This window comes from Canis lupus, chromosome 9, assembly GCF_048164855.1.
Source record: "Canis lupus baileyi chromosome 9, mCanLup2.hap1, whole genome shotgun sequence".
In the NCBI taxonomy this organism is placed as follows: Eukaryota; Metazoa; Chordata; class Mammalia; order Carnivora; family Canidae; genus Canis; species Canis lupus.
In genome coordinates this window covers 72,282,473-72,298,934 of record NC_132846.1, presented here as the reverse complement: position 1 = coordinate 72,298,934, position 16,462 = coordinate 72,282,473, and the positions used below count along the sequence as shown (strand labels likewise).

The following is a 16,462-nucleotide window of genomic DNA, read 5'->3' as shown; positions in this document are numbered from 1 at the left end:
GCGGGGAGCCCGACATGGGACTTGATCCCAGAACCCTGGGATGACCTGAGCCAAAGGCAGACACTTCACCAGCTGAATCTGTCACCTCTCCCTCAGTACTTATCTTGGAGGTGCCAGTTTCTCTCCATCGTCCTTGCTGCCCTCTGGTCCAGCTGGTGGCAGCCCCCCATGGGCTTGGACTTCTCCCTAGTGCCCGAGTGCTTGTTGCCATGCTGCTCCCCGTGCGGTTGCTACAGCGAGCTTATCACAGTTGGGACACATCCCACCTTTGGTGTCCCCAGTAGCTTCCTGCAGCTCTGGAATGACTCCTCCCCCTGACAGCTCCCTCTCCGCACTTCCCTTTTCTGCCTGCCCCAACCACCCCGATGCCCTCTTGCTGTGTCCACAGCTCCAGTTCGGTGCCTTTGCCTTGCTGCTCATTGCCTGACACAGCGCTTCATGTGTTACCACCTCAACGTTGCCTTCTCTAACTGTCAACTTTGTGCCATCCCCCAGTCTTTGTTGCATTGCTTTGTGTTAGCATCTTGTTGCTTCGTTGCTGGGTTGTTATCAGGCTCTCCCTTCTGCCCCACAGAAGCAGCGACCTCAGTGTTACCCTGTTACCACAGAGGTGCTCGACACATAGCCTTCAAAAGAATATTGTTGCATGATGAACAAACTGTGAGGAGGTTTGGAGACCATTTGTGTGAGGGTGTAGACACAGAGCTTCTGCAGTGCTGGGCAGATCTGGGCACATCCCTTCAGCAAGGCAGATACTGTCTACCCCTAGAACCAGCCTGACTGTTGTGAGAAGGACTTCATGACTGAGGCCAGATAAATCCTTTGCAGTGCCTGTCACTGGCAGGGAAGGGGTGCCTGCATGTGGTAGGGATGACAGGCCGCGTGGCTCTTGAGGGAGGACACAGAGCTCTGTGGTTGACTTTACTTACCCTTTATCTTCAGATGAAGCAAGGAGGCCGAGGACCAGGTGCCACCTTAGAACATCAGCAGGAGATTTCCAAAATCAAATCTGAGCTTGAGAAGAAAGTCCTATTTTATGAAGAAGAATTGGTCAGGCGGGAGGCCTCCCATGTGCTGGAAGTAAAAAATGTGAAAAAGGAGGTGCACGATTCAGAGAGCCACCAGCTGGCCCTGCAGAAGGAAGTTCTCATGTTAAAAGACAAATTGGAAAAGTCAAAGCGAGAGCGGTAAGTGTCCACACTCTCCTCTGTGTTGTGAGTGTAGACTTGTGTCCCTGCCCCCTGCAGGCTTCTGACTCCCCTCTCTCTCGTACCTTCCCAGGCACACTGAAATGGAGGAGGCAGTGGGCACAGTAAGGGAGAAGTATGAGCGGGAGAGAGGCATGCTGCTGGAAGAAAACAAGAAGCTCACGGCCGAGAACGAGAGGGTAATCGCCCCCGCTCACAGCCCTAGTGTCCATGCTCACGAGTCCACTCTGCCTAGTGGTTGTTTGCACAGTTTATTGCTTATGTAAAGTCACTGGTTTGATCTTCTGAATGGGCTGTTTCCCATCAGGTTCAAAGCTGCTAATTAGCCAAAACCACAGCTCTTACCTCTTATGTGTTCAGATTTATCTTTTTTTTTTTAAGATTTTATTTTTTTATTTACGAGAGATACACAGAGGCAGAGGCATATGCAGAGAGAGAAGAAGGCTTCCTGCGGGGAGGCTGATGTGGCACTTGATCCTAGGACCCCAGGATCACTACCTGAGCCAAAGGCAGATGCTCAACCATTGTGCCACTCAGGCATCTATGTGTTCAAATTTATATTGAAACATGAGGGAAGTTAGGTACAGTCAAAAAGTCTACATTGAAAACTAGGTTTAGAACAGTATCTCCGGGGATCCCTGGGTGGCGCAGCGGTTTAACGCCTGCCTTTGGCCCAGGGCGTGATCCTGGAGACCCGGGATCGAATCCCGCGTCGGGCTCCCAGTGCATGGAGCCTGCTTCTCCCTCTGCCTATGTCTCTGCCCCCCCGCCCTCTCTCTCTCTCTCATAAATAAAAATTTAAAAAAATAAAAAATAAATAGAACAATATCTCCTAATGATTAAAGCTTTCAGGCTCTTCAGAAGAACTTGTGCTATAATCCTGCTAATGTCGTAATTTAAAGGGCACCATATGAGCTTCTAGCTTCCCACAGAGCTTCCTAGAGCATACAAGAGTTTAAAATCTAAAAAAATTAAAATGAAAACTCTAAAGGGCACCAAATAACGAGTTGTGTGGTACAATTGTTTAATTTCAGCTTTGTTCCTTTGTGGATAAACTCACAGCTCAAAACAGACAACTGGAGGATGAGCTGCAAGATCTGGCAGCCAAGAAGGAATCAGTTGCACACTGGGAAGCTCAGATTGCAGAGATCATTCAGTGGTATGTGCGTGCCCACCCGCAGTGTCCCCAGCCCAGCCCAGCCCAGCCTGTCACACTATTCACCACACGGTTCCTCTGAGGCCTCAGCGCAGACCTTGCTGCTCTTTCCCCTAATCGCTAATGTGCAGGGGCAGCAGCTCTGCCCAGGTCATCACATTGCAGTAGAGGTGGAGAAACCCCACTGAGTCACTGAAGGTGTCAGTCAGGCTGGCATGCCCCCATGTTCCGGTGAGCAGGGGGGCAGCCCTTGCTAGCAGAGGCAGTCATTGGTGGTGGGCGATTATTCTCGTTGATAGGACACAGTGTCATTCTGTCCCATGGGAGGCAGGAACCTATTCTCATTTTTAGCTCCTCTCACTCACGGGGTATGGTCCTCCTCTAGGGTCAGTGATGAGAAAGATGCACGAGGTTATCTTCAGGCTCTTGCTTCCAAGATGACAGAAGAGCTCGAGACCCTGAGGAGCTCCAGTCTGGGCTCAAGAGCGCTGGTAGGCTTTGTTCTGAACTCTGCATTTCTATGGCAATGGAATTCATTACTGGCTTTCTCTTGAGCATGAGTGCAGCTGAGTGCCAAACAGGTAACACTGGTGATGTGAGACTCGCATGTGGCTAGTGAAAGCTGCCCAGTTTGAGGAGCTCTGTGAGTTATTGGGCGATCCACAAACTCACAACAGCAAGCGATCACTGAGGGCCGGGCTCTGTGGAGGGATCCTCAGTTAGCAGGATGGGTTTCTGCCCTCAGGGAGATTGGTCTTGTTCATTCTGTCACCCACCTGGTCAGGGTCCATGCGTTTTGAATGCCCACGGTGGGTGGGTGGGTGGGTGGGTGGAGCTCTGAATGCAGCAGAGCTGCGTGTCCACCCAGGCTCACTTCTGGGCACAGCCATTTTTACAGTCGGTGTGTAGAAGTTATTCTGTTGATAACATATACGAGTAACATTAAGGTACAGTGAAACTACTTTATTAGAATTTTATCTACAACTTAATAAACCCTAATTTTTATCGCATGTTTTGCTGATGTGAAAGTGTGTTTACTGAAAAGGGGCAGCACCTTTGAGTGTCATTAACCACTCATCCAGTCACCCAGGCACCCAGCACATTCGTCTTGTCAAAGAACACAGCCATGTTCTTTGCTCTATAATTGAAAGACTTTGTCATTTTTAGATTTTAGATTTACAAATACCAATTCAAATGATCAATAAATATTTTTTCATTTCTACATTTTCTTTTTTTCCAATCATGTTTACGTGTAATCTCGTACTTATGAATCACATTGAATAAATTTAGTGCACAAAACTTATAAAAGATGAATATATAGTCTTAGGTCCTTTTAGCAAAATGGGTTGAGATTCTTATTGCAGAGTATTCCCATTGAAAGGCTTCCTGGATGAAAGTGTATTTCCTTTCTGTCCTTAGAAGTGTATCGTCCACCTGTTGACTGAGGAAGTTCATGTAGGACACAGTAATCTAAAGGGAGTTTTCTCTCATTTGCTGGATTTCATACAGTCGTCAGCATCTGGATGATGTACCCCTCTCTCTGTCCCTGCGCACCTGCAGTGGGTTACCTTCCTTCTCGTAACTCTGTAGACGGGAAGTGAAAAATCCTGTTTTAGTGAAAGCTTTTAAAAGATCTACCAGAGTGGTATCTGCAGACTTCTTCTGTCCCTCCTGAAAGTGGATAGGACTGCACAGGGCTTGGCAGGAATAGGGGAGGACGCTGTTGTCAGGCTGATTTCAATCACAGTCACTCCATCCTTTCTCCTTCCCTTTGCTATTTCAGTCTTCTCGTCCTAGGTAGGCATAACGATGAGCACTGAGATAATTTCTAAGATGTTGAAACAGCAGAATGTCTCAAGATAAAGGAAAAGTAAGACAACTGAGACCCTTCAGTGTAGCTTAGGTTTGTAAGAGTCCAGTGGGCTCAAATTGAAATTAAAGTTAAACTTCAGTTGTATTCTTTTAAAAAATAAAGAAAGGTACATTTCATTCATTAGAAGATCTCTAAGAATAAAAGTCATAAAATGCCCAAACTAACATTGGGTCTGACAGACTTTGATATCATATCTAATGGTATCAAACTAATATTTGAATTGATCTTTAAATGTGATAATACAAGTTTAATTTTAGAAAAAAGATGAATTATTTGCCAGCATTTTGTTAAAGAGCTTAAATACATGTCTGTAATATTTGAACCAATGTCTGCAGGATCCCCTTTGGAAAGTTCGCCGTAGTCAGAAGCTCGACATGTCTGCACGGCTAGAATTGCAATCTGCTCTTGAGGCAGAGATCCGGGCCAAACAGCTTGTTCAAGAGGAGCTGAGGAAAGTCAAAGACACGAATCTCTCCTTTGAAAGGTACCTGGTACCATGGTCTGACCTTGGGCACACACCTGTGCAGTTTCCTCCGTTGATCAGAAGGAACTTTGAGCAGTGGGACGTTTCGGGCACCTACTAGATGCTCAGTAAGAATCGGTTGGATGAATGTGCAGATGCCCTTCACCTACTGGTGGGTTATGCTTAGTGTTTCCAAGAAATAATGAGACTGGTATGGGTCCTTAGCTCTGAAAGGCTGGTGTCCCTGTCTCTGAAAGGTGGATGCTTGTCCTCCCCATGCTGGGCAATGGGATGTCTGATGGCCCCTCTCTGGGCTTCTTGTTCACCTGAGTGCTGTTCAGTTCATCAAGTTCAAATTTTTCCTTTTAACCTGAAACTTACTTTAAAATACAGCTTGGAGGGGGTATGCCTATTTGAAAACTTTTCCAGCCTCAGACAGTCATAGGAACACCATTTATCCATAATAGTAAATTCAGCAAATGTTTGATGAGAGGCCACCACCAGCAGACACTGTTATGTGCCCAGATACAGCAGTGACTCGCTGTTTCATAAAGGCCAGGCCTTCCTACTTGCAGTAGTTGCTGCTGATATGGAAGGTGGGGCAAGCTCCTCCATGAAGGGGCTGGGGACCTGTATATCACCAGGGATGTCACTGATAGGATTATAGAGTCACACATTTTGTTAGTTTGGGGGGCTAAAAGAGTAATAATAGCTTCCGTTTAAATATGCTCCCTGTAAAAACTTTATTCTGCTAATGATATGACCCCTACAGGGTTCCCAGGAGGCCAGCAGTCTTATAACTTCATTTTACAGCTGATGAGACAGAGATGGCAGAGGTGCAGTGGGTCGGCCAGCGTCACCCGCTCAGCTGCTGGACTGTACCATGCGCCTCCTGGCCAAACGTTAGGCACCTCAGCCTGATTGTTCCTGCAATAATCTGTAGGAACCCCAAGACCCCTGGTATTCAGGCAGTGCTCATGGTCTCAGGTGCGGCCCACCCTCTTGCCAGCTAAGGAAAGAAGGTTTAGAGGTCTGGTGGCTGAGTCATGTGTCCCCAGAGGACAAAGGACTCCTCTGGAAAGAGACTAGGAATGTCAAACTCCATGAAGGCTTTAAGAGATACACTTGTTTTGACCATGATTTTTAAGATCTACACCTGTTTATAATTCAGCAGTAGTATCCATATTCTCCATAACACGCTCAGTAGGCTCACTCAGGCAAACAGTAGATCTGTGTTTCTGTTCAACGGTGGAGAGCCTGCCATGTTCCAGCACTTTCCTAGACACTGGAGAGTAGCCCTTGCCCTCACATTCTGACACTTACTGAGTCAGTGTGTGTGGATGACCTATTCTCAGGGTGCTTAAAGCCATTTTTCTTTATTTTTTATCTTAGTAAACTGAAGGATTCCGAAGCCAAAAATAGAGAGTTATTAGAAGAAATGGAAATTTTGAAGAAAAAAATGGAAGAAAAATTCAGAGCAGATACTGGTAAATTAAAATTATAAGCTTCTGAATTATTTAAACGCAAGTTTTTTTTTTTTTTTAGCAATGTGATTTTGGTTTAGATTTAATAGTTTTTACTTACATAAAGAAAGCACTTAACACAACTTTAAAACCAAAATTCTGAAATAAGGTGTGTCCAAAGATACCTTCCCCAAAGGTTAAGCATGGGCTTTGGTTTATCCTTCCCCTTGCATCTTGAAATACACAGCAAATGTGTGTGTGTAAAGGTATGCATCCGTACCCCCCTGGTTACACAAGGCAGCCTACTCTGGGCTCCATTCTGTGTGTGGGGAGGGCCACAGTGTGTGAGATGGTCCCAGGTCCCTGTCCCCTCACAGCTTGCTGCACCGGGGGCTGTGGACGGCTGCTGGACTATTCTCTTGCTGTCACAGAAAGTGCCGCAAGCAGTAGCCATATGTGTACAACACTTCCTATTCCTCTGGGGGTATTTTTGAAAGTGGGATTGCTAGTTAAAGAGTAAGCATGCATCCACTTACACTAGACATTGCCAGACTCTGCCCCGGAGGCTTGTGTCTATGCCTCCCTGCAGGCATGGCAGGCTGGGGCTCCCACCCCACAGCCTCACGCCCAGAGCGGGTCTGCATGCTGAATAGGTAAGAAGTAGCATTGGAACACCGAGTTCACTTGGATTCCTCTTTTCGTGAGCAAGATTGAGTGCCTTTTTATGTGTTTAAGGGCTATTCGTATTTCTGATTCTGTGATTTTTATATATTTGTATCTTTTGCCCATTTTTAAAAATTAAGGTTAAGCTTTTTCTTCTAGAAGCTTTTTTGTATATTGAGGATTAGAACCTTTTGTTTGTGATAGAAGTTGTAGTTTTCCCGGTTTGTCTTTTTATATATATATATGTATTTATATATATATGTATATATACATACATACATACATATTCAGGTGGTTTTTTTGTTTTTGTTTTATTTTTAGGGGGTTGGTTTTGGTTTTTACCAAGTATAATGTGTTTTAGTGCTTTTTTTGTTTTAATTTTTGTGCATCAAATTTATCAGTCTTCCTTTTCTTAAGTCATAGGAAAATATTCCCAATCCCCAGGTATTCAAGTAATTAATTCATGTTTTCCAATACTGGTATGGTTTCATTTGTTAAATTTGGATTACTGATTGAATTAGAATTTACTCTGATGTAAATTTTGTGGAATGGATCTAGTTTTATCTTTTTCCTGTGGCTATTTATCTAATACCAGTTATTGAAAAATTCCTCTCGTACTGATTTTATATGTGACTCTTAACACATGAGATTCCCCTGAGTACCTGAGTCTGTCTCTGGATTTTCCATCCTGTTCATTGTTCACTTGATTGTGATTAAAGAGGCTTTGGGGAATCTATTTTAATATCTGGTAGAGTTCCTCCCCCACCCCTCTTTTATAAAGATTTCTGATACCTTCTTCTTGGTGACTCTCCCACATGATTGTAACTGGAATCACATCACATTCACCAGTTAGCTTATGGAGGATTGACATCTTGATGATGTTGCATCTTCCCATCTAAGCACAAGACTCCATCTTTTAAACCTGCTTTGACTGATTTTTGTTTCTTTCTTACAGGACTCAAACTTCCAGATTTTCAGGATTCAATATTTGAGTATTTCAACACTGCACCTCTTGCACATGATCTAACATTTAGAGTAAGTAGTTATTTTAAAAAGAGACAAATCAATTATTGTAAGTTAGAACTAGTATGACCTGCTCTGACCCCGTGCGGAGCTGCCAGCAACATCTAATGGCTTTCTCTCTCATGTGGACCAGGGTATTCAGTGTATGAGGTTAGACACATGTAAGGTATTCGAAATGCTCCCAGAGAGGTCTCCTCAGACCAAGTGGAAGTTTATTAATTAAAGTGTTCAGCATCTTCCAGGGAGAAATCCACCCTGGCCTCGGGCCATGTGCTATGTATTACAGGCAATTTTGAAAATACAAATTCTTACATTGCAGCAAATGAAGAATAAACGAGTCTCACTACCCTTTCAGTGACTTCTGTATGGCTCTACGGTTTGGCCTTAAGGATGGTTGGAAAAGGTGACTTATTAAGAATAGTACAGTGATGAGTGCCCTGTGGCCCTCCTGGTGTCATAGGTCTGGGGTACGCCTCCACTCTGAGGGTGGCCTGCGTGGGTGTAGGTCAGAGCCACTTGAGGAAGGGGGGCTGTTGGTGCTGCAAGAGCCCCACTTCATCCTTCATGTGCTGCACATGGACCCAGGGCAGTCTGTCCCTCTTTTTCTAAAATGATAGGGACGGACCTTCACTGGTGATCCTTAAAACAAGCCAGAAAGTAAAAATAATGAAAGCAAATTTCATTAATGGGAATTCTGGCAAAGTGTCATTGTTTTTATTGATTTTCAACTTTTTATTTAGAAAACTTTAAACCTGCAGGAAGGTTGAAAGACTAATACAGTAAACATACAGGTGTCTTACTGGCATTTTGCTGCATTTGCTTTGTCTCTCCCCATTAGTGCACAGACGTGTCCCCTAACACTCCAGGGTCCATCGTCTTGAGAGCAGGGGTATTCTCCTCACGTCACCATGCTGTTGTCACCAGGCAGAGGATGTTTCACACCGATGCTGTAGCAAAGCACACCTTTGCATTTTCCTTGTCATCCCAACAAAGTCCTTTTTTTTTTTTTTAAGATTTTATTTGTTCATGAAAGACAGAGAGAGAGAGAGAGAGAGAGAGGCAGAGACACAGGCAGAGGGAGAAGCAGGCTCCATGCAGGGAGCCCGACATGGGACTTGATCCTGGGTCCCCAGGATCAGGCCCTGGGCTGATGGCAGCGCTAAACTGTTGAGCCACCCAGGCTGCCCAACGTCCTTTACTGCTGGTTGGCTTCCCCTTGTCAGGATCCAACCAGAGCTCATAGGTCGTGTTCAGTCTTCCATCTGGAACAGCGCCTCCACTTCTCCCGACCCCCACTTTTTCTGATGTTGGCATTTCTGTAGTGGCCAGCCCGACCGTCTTGTAGGGTGCCCTGTGCTCTGGATTTGCATGAGAGCTCCTCGTGATTAGAAGCAGGTTGAATGCTGGTATGGATGCTGCACGGGGGGTGATGTATACTTCCCACGTGTGTAGTTTGGAGTGCTAGGTTTCATCATTAGGGTGAGGTGGTATCTGCCAGGCCCTACCCCACTCCTCTGTAAGTGCTGGGTCTTTGGGATGGCTGCTGGGTATCTGTCTGGCAGCAGCCTTACGGCAGCGGGCTGCTGTCTGTTGGCAGTCCCTGCCTGGGATCAGTTACTATAAAATCAAGCCGGCTCTAGCCCCCACCACTCTGGCTCGTACTGGCTTGTGTTCACCTGTCAAAATGGTTTCTTACCAAATTACTGATCCTTGTCTTTTCCTTGAAGTCCTCAGTTTTAAGAAGCAAAAATTTTTCCTTGGTCCCCAGAAGCCAGTTCCTTCAGAAACCTGTTGTCGGGCAGCCCCGGTGGCGCAGCGGTTTAGTGCCGCCTGCAGCCCGGGGCGTGATCCTGGAGACCCTGGATCGAGTCCCACATCAGGCTCTCTGTATGATGCCTGCTTCTCCCTCTGCCTCTCTCTCTCTGTCTCTATGAATAAATAAATAAAATCTTAAAAAAAAAAAAAAAAGAAAGATAAACCTGTTGTCTCATAGGTCCCAAGCCTCTCCCAAGGCGGGAACACTAGGTGGGTCACTGTGGACCCAGGGCTGCCATCGCAAACAGGATGGAGGTGGCCAGGACAGCAGCATCATTTCTACAGAATTAGTACAAGAGTAGCAGCCCCTGGGGTGGGGTCTCACTCAATTGTTCCACCGCAGTTGGTGGCCAGCAAGCAGCTTCCCCCCAGGGCTAGGCTAGGCCGTGATCTCTGTGCCACCATGTCCAGGGCAGCCAGCACTCCTGCAGCCTCTCGTCAGTCTCAGTCCTTCCTGACCTCTGTGGTTTGAATAGGAAGGACATTCGTTCACGAAGAAAAAAATCCTTGGTCAGAGTCTAGGTTTGTCAAGAGGTCTTTCCAGACCTGAGGATTGTCTTTTAGAAGCTGCCGCCCTGCTTTCATGGTATAAATACTAGAGTGCTTGGCCACAGGGGTGGAATCAGTGTATTTTTGTGCAGAGTTTCATTGGGTGGGAGGTTGCAGTTGAGGACTCCCCCTTGTCCCCACATCTCTGTAAATGCATTAAGTGCTGCCCATGCTGGCCCTCCACTGCCCTCCCTGTGTCCCTAGCAGCCCTCAGGTGTGGACAGCTTCTCGTCTTTAATTCCCATCCTTGAACCCACCAAGTGATAGAAACCAGCCAGGCTATTACGTGGCTGAAACAAAGTTACTTAGTATTCCTTTACTCTTCATTTATCTGGAGATGGAACTCTAACACGTGTAACATACTTTATTCATGGGAGAAATTTGCTTAGTTTGTAGCTTTGATGATTAGCTAATTGATGTAGCAGCTCCCTTGTGCATTTGTTAACGAATTCAGAGACTGCAGTACACAGTTGTATGTGGCATGTGTAGTTCATGTGCAAGCGCGCTACCTTCCCATCTGAATTTGGCTCCTTGGACAGGAACCTCATTAATTACAACTTTTAGAAAGTGTTTCTCTGATTTGCTTCATTGGGATTTCAATGTGGAACACCAGATAAAGCTGTAAACTCCCGTAGGAACCTCCCAGCCACCTCTGTGTCCCGGTGATAGCACTTACTGAGCATACGGATGTAGTCTGTGTGTGTCTGCAAATAGAGCCTTTCGTGAGGAAATAATTTCAGGAACACTCAAAATGAGGTCCTTTTTAAGTGGTTTTAGAATGAGCTTCAAATTAGATTCAAGGCTTTAGCTTCCGTTTCAGATTGTGAAATTAATTTGAGAATCTTGAGTTCTGAGAACAAAACATTGCTTCCCTGTGTCCTAAAACTTTCAGGGAAATTCTTAGTTCTGGGCATGGGTCCTCAGACCCCTGTTGATGTCAGAATTTCTTCTTGACCCCTGAAATGAAGTTAAAAATCATTTAACTCCGTTATTTTAATGATACCAAGTACAGGTCAAACCACTTCTGAATGAGACCAGTGGGTCGGGTGGTCAGGAGAATGGGTGGTAAGGGCTGTGCGGGGAGGATGAGGCAGGTGGCCTCTGGCCTTTGGCAATGACCATGACTGGTCAGACCATGCAGTCACCACTGTGGTCTCAGAATGCCAGAGACGGTGGTCCTCAGGGGAGGCACCACAGCTGTGAGTGAAGTGGGCCATGAGGGGACATGACGGGAGTGAGGGGCTGGGCAGGGCTGGGGGGTCCCCGGGGGGAGGACCCGTGGAATCAGAATCTGACTTCTGCAGCAGTTCTCTCCTTCCCACTGCGTCTCTGCCTTTGTTTTCACAGAGTGGCTCAGCTGCGGAGCAGGAAACACAGGCTCCGAAGCCAGAAGCATCCCCATCGGTTTCTGTGGCTGCCAGCACAGAACAGCAGGAAGTAAGCAATGTTGCCGTGTTGCTCCCCTACGAGCACTTGGGTCCCCTCCCCATCCATGTCCTTAATGGGCAGAGGCTACGTTCATGCCAATGTAGCCCCCCTGGTCCTGCCTCGCACCCTGTAGCAAGATCCTCTGCCCACTGGTGGGCACAACTTATGTCTTCGAGTTATTGTCAATGCATCAGCTGGTCGATGGCTGCCCTGACAGATGTCTCAACAATGTAGGGAATTTAAAATGCCATTCATTATTAATTGGTTCTAGAGAGAAATGAACCCCAGGCAGGGTCTGACGCATAAGAGCAGTACCGAGCTCAGAGGATGCTCACCTGTCCCTGCTTGTCCCCAGGACATGGCTCGGGCCCCGCAGAGGCCACCCACCGTGCCGTTGCCTACCACGCAGCCCCTCACTCTGGCTGGACCAAAGGTAGGAGCCTGGCTTTGCACTTGTGCTACCTTCTCAGTTTTAGGAGGTAACTTTGTATAAATAAGATAGAAGTATTTTTGTATACACAGTAAGATCCTGGTGTCCTAGTAATGGTTTGCTGTGAGCAGTGTGGTCTGTGAAGTGTCAGGACACTGCTTCTTCTCTTCTTTTTTTTTTTTTTTAAGAATTTATTTGAGAAGAGAGCACGAGCAGGGGGAGGAGCAGAGGAAGAGGGAGAAGCAGACTCCCCACTAAACAGGGAGCCCGATGCAGGGCTCAGTCCCAGGACCCAGAGATCATGACCCGAGCCAAAGGAAGACACTTAACCGGCTGAGCCACCCAGGCACCCCTGACCCTGTGTCTCCTTAATGAAGTCCGTGAATGACACATGGTCACATGTTAATTGGGAAATTTCTGACTGTGGTCTCCTCTTCTTCATCTCCCAGACCCTGATCCCTTCTCACGCAGTGACCACTCTGTGTCACATGTCCACCATGCTCCTCCTTCCAGCTGACTTCCACTTGTCTGTCTGCACTTAGAATGGTAGAGAAGCATATGGTTCATGGGAGGGTGTTATTCCCCAGAGTAAGTGGAACTGCACCCAGCAGCGTGCAGTTGTGTAACTCATCTTTCCCACGAGTGTGTCTGGAGAGCCGAGTGCTAGCCCCACAGTTCTAGTGATGAGGAGGCCCAAAGTTTCAAGCTTAGAAGGCATTTGGCTTGATGCACTTAGATGCTTCATTTTCCTTTAACAAGGCATGGCCTCAGCCATAGACAGTGGCCTAGCTAGAGACAAGACACTTGACGTTGTTAGGCTTTGGGCTTGGATTCTTGCAGAGTAGACGGCCCTCTGGATTTTGTGTTGCTTTTTACAAATAGTCCTGTAGTATCTGTATCCCTGAGTAATAATCCTTCCTTTTGCTATGTCAGAGCTTTATACACTCCGTGTCCTGCATCTCCAGCCTGCTCCTCTCTTCAGCCTCACGTTTCGTTTCCTTGTTGATCGTGTTGTGATACTTCTGCCCTTCCAACAAGGGGCAGAGAGGCCCTTCCACTTAGGAACAGGGCTGCAGTTCATTTCTTGTGTGTCTCTTGGTCTCACATGCAAGTGCGGCTCTGGGTGCCAGCCTACCCCAAAATGAGGGCCCAGGCCAGTGCCCAGGAGCCTCCAGGAGGCACAGTTCCCCTGCCCAGCCCTCCTTGCTGTTTTTGGTAGCATGACCACTCACCAGAGAAAACATGTTGATTGATTTTCTGGCTCAAGCTCGATAGGTGGGTGTTAAGCTCTACTCTTTGGTTAACACCAGGAAGGAGCATATACACCTTAGAGTGAAATTGCGCATTTGCAGCTTCTCAAGGTCATGCCCAAGTTTATAAACTTGATCACGAGCAGATTGATCGTCTCTGCCCAGAGCCTGGATCTCACCTTCTTGGTTTTCCTCCTCCAGCCGAAAGCTCACCAGTTCAGCATCAAATCCTTCTCCAGCCCCACACAGTGTAGCCACTGCACGTCCCTGATGGTGGGGCTGATCCGGCAGGGCTACGCCTGCGAGGGTGAGTGTTAGCCGCATGCCATCTCAAGGGGAGCATTATTCCAAAGTCAGATGAGGCTGAAGCAGGAAGCCTAATGGTGAGCTAGCCGAGGGCAGGTTCTCTGTCTTTAGTTTTATAAACGCTCCGTAGAGGTTTAGAGGTTAGGGAGACACGGTCCAGAATCCTTGCCGCAGCGGGAGAGCCCAGTGCGGGGGGGCGGCCCAGGCTATCTGTGGGTTGTTGTTACTATAGAATGAAACACCCCCAGTTCTTCTGTAAAATCGGGAAGAGCAGAGAGTAAATAGAACTTTATGCTCTTCCACTGTTACATTATTTGAGGGTGAGCACCAGAATTTTGTCTCCTCATGTCATTGTTGGCCTCGTAACCACCTCTATGCTGTGCTGCTGCCCTGTGCTGGGTGCTGCACTCACATGGGCCACCGTGACCACCTCGGTGTGATGTGATTATCCACCTCACCAGTGAGCAGCCAGCTGAATTCACACACAATGACAAGTGACAGCCACTAGTCACGGGAAATTGCTCTGCAAAAGCAGCTTTGCGTGTTTCTATCTGGTAGAACCCTTTTTCCTTGTTTGCTGGCAGGCCTTCCAAGCGTCTGCTAGGACCCCCTGTATGTCTGCCCTGTTACACGCCTGCAGGTGGTTTGCTCTGCAGGCAATTTGGGGACTTAGCTATGGGGAGTGAGGCACGGCTCCTGGGGGAGCAGCAGCTCTGAGGCCACACCCCCAGTAAGGCCCCCACAGACAGGCTCCAGAGCAACTCGGTGCCAGAGTCCCAGGGCTTTGTGGGAACTGTTCCAGAAACAGGATGTTGGGACCATTCCCATGACACGTGGGCATGACCGAGAGGCCTCCTCTGTGGTAAACGCTCTCTGGCGGCTTCTGCTCTGGAGGAAGCAGGTTCTGATTATGGTGCTTCTTCACTTTCCCAGTGTGCTCATTTGCTTGCCATGTGTCCTGCAAAGAGAGTGCTCCCCAGGTGTGCCCCATCCCTCCTGAGCAGTCCAAGCGGCCGCTCGGTGTCGACGTGCAGAGAGGCATAGGAACAGCCTACAAGGGCTATGTCAAGGTAGGATGTGTAAAGATCTGGGTGGGGACAGACACTTTTGCCTCAGTTCTGCTCTCCCTGTCTCGGGACTGATAACCTACAGTCACTCCACACTGTTCTTGACAGTGACCTTTGTGGCTTTGTGAAGTTTGTGCTGGTCCCAGGAGCCTCCCCTCCTGGGCAGTAAGGCCGCGGCTGGCCTTTCTGGCCCAGTGGAACGTGGTCACTGTTAACTGTAGGTCCCAAAGCCTACTGGGGTGAAGAAAGGATGGCAGCGGGCTTACGCGGTGGTCTGTGACTGCAAGCTCTTTCTGTACGACCTGCCTGAAGGAAAATCCACCCAGCCTGGTGTCGTTGCCAGCCAGGTCCTGGACCTCAGGTCTGTCCTGTGTGTTCTGTCCTGTTCTGTGAGTTCTGAGTGACTTCTCTTTAGCCAAAATGTGAGTTTGTTGCTGGGTAATCCTTAACCTCATTTATACCTTCACTTCCTTAGTCAACAGAGTTTTAAAAACAGATGCTTGATGTGTGCACTAGAAACTTCCCTGCGTGGGTATTTTTGCACTCAGCAATTTGGCACAGGCATTTTAAGATGATTGCCTGCCCCAAGAACAGGTAGGAGATATCCCAGAAACACACTGCCAAGCCCAAGGAGTCAGCACCTGAACGTCCTGTGTGAAACAGAAATCTAGAGCCCTGGGCTTTGCCGCATGATGCCCTCCCTCACCACTTCACCTGTCATCACGTGCCTTCGCAGTATCCGACATATGGAGATGGCACAGTGTCTTCCCTCCCTCCTGGCTACCCTATGGTTAGCGTCCAGCTCTGTTTTCCCGTTGGTAAAATGGGCATGATTTCGTCATTAGGTCGGAGGTTAGTTGTGAAGATCAAAGCAGTTAATAGAAGGCACACGCTGAGCACAGGGCCTGATGTCCTGTCTGCCCATTGGCACCTGCCCCGGGCTAAGGACAGCAGGCTGCAGCGGGTGCTCCTGATGATGGTGTCAGGGACAGACATGTAGCTGAGTCACCTGCACTTCCAGATCCCTCAGGTGATCCCTCTTATTGGTCACTGGGCACAGGTGGGCCCTGGCCTGGTAGCAAAGAGCCCCCCAGCAGGCTGCCCTGGGGTGTGGTGTCAGGTGGAGCTCAGGATTCAGGGTGTCAGATATGGGCCTTGCACAGCTGTTTGCCCAGGTTGTGTCCCCTTCTTTAGAAGCCATTAACAAGCAGCCACTTGATCGTAGCCAAATATGGGCCTAATCAGCAATATGTTCGTAGCTGGAAGCGTCTGGCACGGGCCAGAATAGTGTGGCTCAGGGAAGAGGCTTTTGCTCTCACATCCCTCATCACTACACCTGCAGGGTCGAGTCTGTTGGCTTTGTCAGCATAAGGCACTCTTATCCAGGGGGAGGCTAGGGGCCTATCTTATATTCTGGAACGTAGAGCCGTGAAAGTGTCCTTTCTCATGAGATCCATAACACAGAGGGGTGGGGGACAGGCCTGTGTGCACATTCCTTTCTGATGTTCCAGGTGTTCTGTTTCTTACCAGAGACGAGGAGTTCTCGGTGAGCTCGGTCCTGGCCTCAGACGTCATACATGCTTCACGCCGAGATATCCCGTGTATATTCAGGGTATGCTTTTTTTGTTTCTTAGAGAGGTTTTGTTAATCCTAAAAAAGAAATCTCATGGTTAGAATAGAGCAGTTCTTTGGAGCATTTCAGTGTGCTAGCAGACCCAGAGTGGACCTCCTGTCCCCACACCTCCTGTCTTGCTCCAGTTGCCTTCCC

At 47.8% G+C, this 16,462-nt stretch overlaps 1 protein-coding gene across 3 annotated transcripts in view; it reads left to right on the top strand.

Annotated features, from left to right (window-relative positions):
• The window catches only part of CDC42BPB (CDC42 binding protein kinase beta), a 105,746-nt gene that overhangs the window by 74,792 nt on the left and 14,492 nt on the right, over positions 1–16,462 (top strand). For all 3 annotated transcript variants that reach the window (XR_012037266.1, XM_072840029.1, XM_072840030.1), the window contains 13 exons: positions 943–1,187; positions 1,282–1,387; positions 2,243–2,367; positions 2,750–2,855; positions 4,573–4,721; positions 6,093–6,187; positions 7,782–7,861; positions 11,561–11,650; positions 11,997–12,074; positions 13,523–13,628; positions 14,561–14,697; positions 14,916–15,055; positions 16,225–16,306. Coding sequence is in view for 2 of the 3 variants with exons in the window: in XM_072840029.1 (XP_072696130.1) it covers positions 943–1,187; positions 1,282–1,387; positions 2,243–2,367; positions 2,750–2,855; positions 4,573–4,721; positions 6,093–6,187; positions 7,782–7,861; positions 11,561–11,650; positions 11,997–12,074; positions 13,523–13,628; positions 14,561–14,697; positions 14,916–15,055; positions 16,225–16,306 (1,539 nt within the window). In the remaining variant the exon portion in view is untranslated. The remainder of the gene's footprint in view (positions 1–942; positions 1,188–1,281; positions 1,388–2,242; positions 2,368–2,749; positions 2,856–4,572; positions 4,722–6,092; positions 6,188–7,781; positions 7,862–11,560; positions 11,651–11,996; positions 12,075–13,522; positions 13,629–14,560; positions 14,698–14,915; positions 15,056–16,224; positions 16,307–16,462) is intronic.